At 52.4% G+C, this 8,680-nt stretch overlaps 1 protein-coding gene across 1 annotated transcript in view; it reads left to right on the forward strand.

Moving 5' to 3' along the window:
- Positions 1-8,680, forward strand: part of LOC101352694 (patatin-like phospholipase domain-containing protein 7) — a 56,533-nt gene that overhangs the window by 13,172 nt on the left and 34,681 nt on the right. Inside the window, exons 9-12 of the mRNA XM_023725495.1 lie at positions 1,361-1,492; positions 4,182-4,305; positions 5,279-5,392; positions 5,839-5,908. Coding sequence (XP_023581263.1) covers positions 1,361-1,492; positions 4,182-4,305; positions 5,279-5,392; positions 5,839-5,908 — 440 coding nt within the window. The remainder of the gene's footprint in view (positions 1-1,360; positions 1,493-4,181; positions 4,306-5,278; positions 5,393-5,838; positions 5,909-8,680) is intronic.

An 8,680-nucleotide genomic window follows, 5' to 3' on the forward strand; every position in this document is an offset into this window, starting at 1 on the left:
GCCCAGCCGGGAGGCTCAGACTTTGTCACTTGCCGTTCTCAGGGGCTCTGCGGTCGGGAGGATCGCCTGGCACGGGGGCCAGTCCATCCTTGGTGATCCTAGGGAACTGACAGACTAAGGACCATCCCTCGTCCCCCATTCCCTCAGGACCTTTGCAAAGCAGGGGGGAGTCCACTGACACCTGTCCCCTGGGTCCATCTGCTCCGGCAGTGGCCGGCCCAGGGTGCTTTCTATGCTTCTCTCCTTCCTAGGTCACGGGCAGAGGGAGAGGTGTGAGATGACCGGACCCCTCTGCCCTTGGCCCCCTGAGCCCTGGCCCGCCTCCCTGAGCCCTGGCCCTGCTCCCTGAGCCCTGGCCCTGCTCTCTGAGCCCTGGTCCGCCTCCCTGAGCCCTGGTACAGCTCAGTCCCTCTGGGCAGGTGGTAGGCATGACAGTCCCCCAGTGCAGGGGCCTCCTGAGTGGCATCCTCAGTGATCCTGTCCAGTTCCACAGCTCGAAGCACCAAACCTGCGTCTCCCAGTGTCCTCTTTCCGGAGTCTGGGCTCCTCTCGGGAGTGTCTGACGTCCAGGGCAGACCTGTGGCCCCAGGCGTCGTCCTCCTCTCAGTCAGCGGTGATGCCACCAGCCGTGGCCTTGGCCCGGCCCAGAGCCGCCTCCCCCTCTGTCCCTCCCCAAGCCCCATCCAACAGCAGTGTGTCAGCTGACTGCTCCTCCCACCCCTGCCCCTCGGCCTGGCCTTCTGTTCACCCCCAGCAACCGGCAGGCCCGCCTGCCAGCACCTTACACAGGTCTGTGATGGTCCTCCCCACACTGTCCACCAGGCATGATCCCCAGGCGCCTCAGTTGCACCCACTGCCCAAGCCTGCACCCCTCAGTGGTCTCAGGACCGATCCTCCCAGCACTCCGTCCACCCTCTGCCCCCCGCCTTGCTGTAGTTTCCGCCTCTGCACGTGGTGCGCGCGTTTATTGCTCACCTCCTGGGAGAACACGCCTAAGTGGAGGGCCGGGACTGGGGCATCGTGCGGCTCGTGCTGGAGGGCGTTTGTGGGGGGTCAGCTGAGTGGGGAGGGCACGCACGCAGCAGGCAGTGCTGCCCCACCAAGGGGGCATCGGGGAGCAGGTGAAGGTCAGCGTGTGCTCTGTCCTGGGCCCTTGTCCAGTTCCCACGTCCCTCACAAGTAGACGTTGCGGCGCCTGCTTTGTAAATGAGGGCGCTTGGACTCAGAACTGTCGAGAGCGTGTGGCTGTAGGGGCTGCGGTCTCGCCCATCTCGGGCTCAGCGCTCTCGAAGTGAAGAAGGTGGGATTGGCGGGCTGACACGTGTGGGACTTGGAACGACGCCCCTGTTTGCCTTGGCAGGATCATGCGGAAGCAGCCGACCGTCGTCTTGGGCGTGGCACACACCGTTGCAAAGCGCATGTCCTCCTTCGTGAGGCAGATCGATTTCGCACTGGACTGGATGGAGGTGGAGGCCGGGCGTGCAATCTACAGGTGAGGCCCACAGGTGTGCAGTGTACAGGTGAGGCCCAGGCTGAGCACGCGTTCTGCAAGTAAGGCCTGCCTCAAGCCTGGGCTGGGACACTTGGGGACTGTCTTCTGGGTTTGGATTCATCCTTGTCTGATCTCATTGCCCGGAAACTGTCAAGAACTTGAGCTTTGTTTCCATCACCTTGACCTGGCCAGGCTCTGTGCCAGCTGCTCTGTGCTCTTCATCCCCTAGCCACACTGGGAGGTGAGTGCGGAAGGCCTAAGACCCCACAGAGCCAGAAGTTGTACTCTGGAACGCTGTCTTCGTTTCTCAGTGTTCTGCTGTAAGAGAAATACCACAGGGGGTGGCTTTAGAAAACAGAAAGTTATTTTCTTACAGGAGACTGAAAGTTTGAATTCAGGGCAGCAGCTCTAGGGGAAAGCTTTCTCTGTAGGTCAGCTCTGGGGGAAGGTTCTTGTCTCTGTTCAGCTTCTGTTCCTCAGTGATCTTCCTGTGGCCTGGCATTTGTCTTCCCCCGTCTGTGCTTGCTTGCTTTTGTTCCTAATCTGCTCTTTTTACATCTCAGCAATGATTCTCTTAAAACATACTCTGCACTGATACGGCCTCATCAACATAACAAGGAAAACCCTGTTCCCAAATGGGGTTACATCCACATGTATGTTGTTAGGTCCCCCCTAGCTCATTCCTGGGGCCTTTGCACCTACTGTTGTGGCTCCAGGGATGCTCTTCTCCAGAGCACCCCTCCTCCCCCGGCACCCTCACACTTCCTCAGGGATGTGGCATGTACTGGTAAATTCACTGCTGAGTGAACATGAGCAATGATGTCCCTGTCTCTGTGGATGTGACACCATGTCCTCACCTGTAGAAAACCTGGGAGTCAACCGGCCGTTTTCTCTCTCTCATGCTCTTACCCAGGCCAAAATAAGCAAACTAATCACCTCTCTGCCAAGAGATAATCAGGGAACTGGCTCCCTTTCTAAAAGCCTTGCAGAATATCCAGAGGAAGGTTTAAAAGGTATTACAGAGAATTTTGGGAAGATGGTGGCATGAGCAGGTTTTGACCCTCCTCACACCTACACCAAGAAATCTGTGCTTGGCCCTGAGAGATTCTGAATTGGTGGGCAGAGGACAGCAGCTAAAACCTGCAGGTAGACACAAGTCAACGACAAGTGTCATACGGTAGGAACACCACTTCTCCCACAGTTTCTGTCATTCACCCTTTTGGTGCTGTGGACTGTTGGCCCCTGTTGGCACACTGCCTGCCGGTGCACAGCGAAAGGCCCCCAGCTCAGGCTCTGAAACCAACAAGACAGATCTCCCTGGAAATCAGTTTGGGATATGCCTGCCTCTCCCCCTTCTGAAGTGGCAGTGGAAAGCCTGCCATAGACCCAGGCAACCCATTCACGGCTCACCTGAGCTCACAGGATCTCTGGCTCAGAGATAAGTGGGCCCTCACAGAGCAAGGAAGGGACCTGTGAATGGAGGGCTACACTCAGCCCTGCTGGTGGTTCATTTGTTGTGGGCTGTCTGACTGAAAGCATGGTCAGAGAAAAACAGCTTATGCAGAGCAGAGCGGGGAGTGAAAGAAAGAAGATTGGGCTCTGTGGTGGGTAGACTGATTAGTGCATGTTCTCTGTTCTATTTTCCTGCACTCCTTTGTGGACAAATTAAGTAGTGTATGTTCTGTGTTCTGTTTGGGAGATACTGAAAGAGAGAAACCACGGTCTGGACTCTTCAAATCCTAGTTGAAACAGAGAGGGAGAGGGAGAAGGAGCTGTTACAGAGAGAGAGAGGGAGTGCTAATCAAGATCTGAAGGCTCTGCCCACCTTTGAGTTTCTTGAAGAAAGTAGTGCTGTCAAAAACACCAAATACCGGGGAGAACTGAGAAAGCTAACACCCTATAAAATTCTAATGTCCTGACTTAAACAAAAAATCACAAGACACACACACAAATGGAAACAGTGGAACATCTAAATAAACTAGGTGAAGAGATAGGAATCGTATTTATGGAAACCTGAATAATGAACTGAATGGAAACATACAATAAAAGCTATTACATTCGTTAAACAAGAACACAATTCTTTGAAAAAAGGGAGAGAAAGAGCCTTGGGTTTGGGAGTTGGGGCCCAGTCTGGGAGTCAGACAGGGAGCGGAGGGTGAGGGTGGCCAGCTGGGGTGGCCAGCAGGGGACGGAGCTCTGGGCATAGGGCCCAGCATGCACTTTTAGCAGCGGCTGCACCTGCACTCCAGAAGATACGCTATTGAGAAGAGTCCAGCTCGCCTCTGAGTGTGGCCTCAGCAGAAAGAAGGGAAACATCACAAACTTCACAGGTGTTTGGAAGTATAGTGGGTGGTAAATGGTGTATTTGGCTCCTTTTGACCTCAGATGGCAAAGTTTCTATGAGACATCTTGAGCTAATGGGACCATCCCAGTTGATCTTGTCATTGGCACCTCAGGCCCTGCGTCTGGTTTCCATGCTGGCTCCTTCCTTGGTCTCACAGCCCATGTGGGGCGTGTGGCAGAGGGCGGGTGTCACCTCCATGGGACCACCCACGGCCGGGCTGAGGGAAGAGCTAAATTGAAATACAGATGTGATGGGGTCAGGAGGGCCAGAGATACTCAGGCTCAGGGTTGGGGTCCTGGGGCCCAGTGCTTCCCTCTGCCCTTCAGTGGCCCATCTGCCCCCCAGGCAAGCAGATAAGTCGGACTGCACCTACATCGTCCTCAGCGGCAGGTTGCGCTCAGTTATCCAGAAGGAGGATGGGAAGAAACGCCTGGCATGCGAGTATGGCCGTGGAGATCTCATTGGTGTGGTAAGGCTCTTGGGGCCCCTCCCCTGTGGGACCTGGGCAGAGCCCCCTCAATGCCCACGCTGGAGTCACTTGGGTATGGGGAGGGGCCATCCTTGGGGAAGGTGACCCCTCTAGGTTGCAGCTCTGTTCTGACCTCTGAGGCTCAATATCTGCACCCCCAGAGCCAGTTAGGGGCATGCTCAGGGCTCTGAGGTCCTAATTTTTTGAATGGCTGGCTTGCTCCCAGACTGGGCAAAGCAGTGGTGGCTAGAAGAGTGGATGAGTCACCTCCAGAGATCTCCAGGGGTGCGGCTGGCCAGGCAGCAGGAGGGGGGCAGGTTCCAGGGCTGGTGGCTCTTGTTGCTGTACTTGTGTCCCCAAGCAAAGGTGGACACCACCCCTAGCATGTGAGCAGTCACTGTCTGTGTCACCAAGTGAGGGTGGACATCCAGGCATCTTGCAACCCCTTTGCCCTGCTCCCAGTGGAGGAGGCGCCTCCCCCAAGTGGTGTGGCACTTCCTCCTGTGCTCCCCACAGCCCACCCCAGTGCTGACCAGGCCTCCCCTGGAAGGCTCATTAGGGAGGCCATTGCTTACAGAGACCTGGGCGCCTGCACTCAGCTCGTGAGAAAGGGAGTAGGAAGTGCCCGCATGCTCTCATGAGGATTGTAGTCCTTCCCTGGGAAGAACTGAGAAAGCTAACACCCTGTAAAATTCTAGAGCCCACCACACCAGAGGCCATCCCTTGCACCCTCCTTGTCCCCCTTCTGAGTGGCCAGGTGCCTGGGACAGGGTGGGCCCCATCGTGCGCACGGCCTGCTGGGAGGAGTGCAGAGCCTGCTGGCTTCCGGCAAGTTCCAGGGCCCTGATGGGCAGCCTGTCCCTGTGCTGTTCCTGCCTTGGCTCTCGTTCCTGCCAGCCACCACCTCTGGCCAGGGCTCCGCTGTCCCTTGGACTAGGTTCTGAGCAGCCAAGCTGTCCGACTTCTCTGCCAGGTGGAGACGCTGACTCAACAGGCCAGGGCCACCACGGTACATGCTGTGCGGGACTCAGAGCTGGCCAAGCTGCCCGTGGGAGCCCTGATGTCCATCAAGCGCAAGTACCCCCAGGTGAGGGTGTAGCCCTAGCTGGTCACAGGCAGGACGCTGGCTGGGCACCGTCAGTTCTGAGGTGTGCAGCATGCACGTGCCAGGACAAGGGCGGGCAGACGTGGTCTGGGGGAGCAGCTTGTGGTTTTCAAGGGGTCCGGGGCAAAGACGGAAGAGCTCTGGGGCAGATGGAGTGGGTTGGGGTGGGGTGACTGCCCTCTCTTCCAGGGTCACACCTACTGACCCTGGCAGCCAGGAGTCACCTTTGTGGTGTCACCTGGGCAGCATGGAGAATGCCCCCTTCCCCCATCCACTCCAGGCCAGCACGACCCATGGGCCAGGGCCCCTTTTGAGAGGTGGATCAAGTGACAGTTCTTCAAGTCTGTCACTGCAGGAGCATCACAGGCATCTCCAGGCCTTTCTTGGTCTACAGTGTTTGGGCTGAGGCATCTGTTTTCTCTGCCCAGGTGGTGACTCGGCTGATCCACCTCTTGGGAGAGAAGATCCTGGGCAACCTCCAGCAGGGAACTGGAGCAGGTAAGCTCCCACCCCCAGGTGGGATAACCTCAGCCTCCATGCCTCTGCCATAGGAGCACCACGCCTGCCCCGAGGGAGGAGGCGGGCCACACAGGACAGGGCTGAGGACTCCCACCCTCAGGAAGTGCCTGCACCACCAGAAGTCCCTGTGAGAGCGTGGGGAGGGTTTTGGCGGTGCCGGAAGATTTTTATTCCGTGTGGTCTAGACATGGGCAGCGGAGGAAGGCTCTACTACACATGAAAAGAAGGAACGTAGAGCACCTCTTTTCTGGATTTTCATCTGACTGGAGGATAGAGGAGATGGAGGGTGAAGCAAGCCTGAATCAGGAACTGATGACACAGTTACGCAGTGCTCTGTCAGTCTTGTGTTGGGCACGGAAGATGAAGAGAATATTCTAGAACATTAGGACACTGTCTTTATTTTTCAGTTACCAGTTTATCCTCTTTGAGTTCTAGCTCCCCACCCTGTGTCTGTCAGTTTGTCATACAGTTTGTGTTGCTGTGGTGCTGGAAGCTATGCCACCAGTTTTTTAAATACATGCAGGGTCACACATGGTAGACAGGTTTCATCTGAGCTTCCAGACTAAGACAGACTAGGAAGAAGGACCTAGTGGTCTCCTGAAAAAATTGGCCGGTGAAAACATTATGAATAGCAGTGGAACATTGTCATGGATTGAATTGTGTCCCCCCCAAAATATCTGTCAACTTGGCTGGGTCACGATTCCCAGTATTGTAAAATTGTGTACCATTTTGTAATCTGATGTGATTTCCTTGTGTGTTGTAAATTCAATCACTATGATCTAATAAGATGGATTAGCGGCAGTTATACTGATGATGTATACAAGATCGGATAGTGTCTTAATCCAATCTCTTCAGAGATAGAAAATAGAGAAGCAAACAGAGACACGGGTGAATCTCATACCACCAAGAAAGCAGTGCCAGGAGCAGAGTGCGTCCTTTGGACCTGAGGTTCCTGCGCAGAGAAGCTCCCAGACCAAGGGAAGACTGATGACATGGACCTTCCTCCAGAGCCGACAGAGACAGAAAGCCCTCCCCTGGAGCTGATGCCCTGAATTTGGACTTGTAGCCTACTAGACTGTGATACAATAAATTTCTCTTTGTTGAAGCATCCACCTGTGGTATTTCTGTTACAGCAGCGCTAAATGACTAAGACAAACACTGTCTGATGCAGTGCCAGAATATGGGCTCCCCAGGTTGGAAGGCACTCAAAATAGAACTGGGGAAAAGCTGCCTCCTCAAAGTAGAATCGACCTTAATGACCTGGATGAAATCAAGCTTTCGAGACCTTCATTTCCTGATGTGGCACAACTCAAAATGAGAAGAAACAGCTGCAGACATCCATTAATAATCAGAATGTGGAATGTACGAAGTATGAATATAGGAAAATTAGAAGTTGTCAAAAATGAAATGGAATGCAGAAAGATGGATATCCTAGGCATTAGTGAGCTGAAATGGACTACTATTGGCCATTTTGAATTGGACAGTCGTATGATCTGCTATACCAGGAATGCTAAATTAAAGAGGACTGGCATTGCATTCATTATCAAAATCTGTCCTGAAGTACAATGCTGTCAGTGATAGGATAATATCCATACACCTACAAGAAAGACCAGTTAATACAACTCTTATTCAAATTTATGCACCAACCACTAAGGCCAAAGATAAAGAAATTGAAGATTTTTACCAACTTCTGCAGTCTGAAATTGATGAAACATGCAATCAAGATGCAATGATAATTACTGGTGATTGGAATGCGAAAGTTGGAAACAAAGAAGGACCAGTAGTTGGAAAATATGGCCTTGGTTATAGAAATATTCATTGCATATACCTTTTTTCAACAAAATAAATGGCAACTCTACACGTGAACTTCACCAGATGGAAAACACAGGAATCAAATCGACTACATTTGTAGAAGGAGGTGATGGAGAAGCTCAATATCATCAGTCAGAACAAGGCCAGGGGTCGCTGCAGAACAGACCATGAATTGCTCATATATAGGTTCAAGTTATAAGTGAAGAAAATTAGAGCAAGTCCACAAGAGCCAAAGTATGACCTTAGTATATCCCACCTGAGTTTAGAGACCATCGCAAGAATAGATTTGATGCATCGAACACTAATGACCCAAGGCCAGACAAATTGTAGAATGACATCAAGGACATCATATATGAAGAAAGCAAAAGATCATTAAAAAGATGGGAAAGAAAGAAAAGACCAACATGGATGTCAGAAGAAACTCTGAAACTTGCTCTGAAACATAGAGTAGCTAAAGCAAACTGAAGAAATGATGAAGTGAAAGAACTGAACAGAAGATTTCAAAAGGTGACTGAAGAAGACAAACTATGAGAATGACATATGCAAAGACCTGGAGTTAGAAAACCCAAAGGGAAGAACATGCTCGGCATTTCTCAAGCTGAAGGAACTGAAGAAAAAATTCAAGCCTCAAGTTGCAATATTGTAGGATTGTATGAAGAAAATATTGAACAATGCAGGAAGCATCAAAAGAAAATGGAAAGAATACAGAGTCACTGTACCAGAAAGAATTGGTTGACATTCAGCCATTTCAGGAGGTAGCATATGATCAAGAATCAATGGTACTAAAGGAAGAATTCAATCTGCACTGAAGGCATTGGCCAAAAACAAGGCTTCAGGAATTGACGGAATATCAGTTGAGATGTTTCAACAAACGGATACAGCGCTGGAGGTGCTCACTCATCTCTGCCAAGAAATTTGGAAGACAGCTACCTGGCCAAC

Source organism: Trichechus manatus, unplaced genomic scaffold (assembly GCF_000243295.1).
Source record: "Trichechus manatus latirostris isolate Lorelei unplaced genomic scaffold, TriManLat1.0 scaffold00317, whole genome shotgun sequence".
Taxonomy (NCBI): Eukaryota; Metazoa; Chordata; class Mammalia; order Sirenia; family Trichechidae; genus Trichechus; species Trichechus manatus.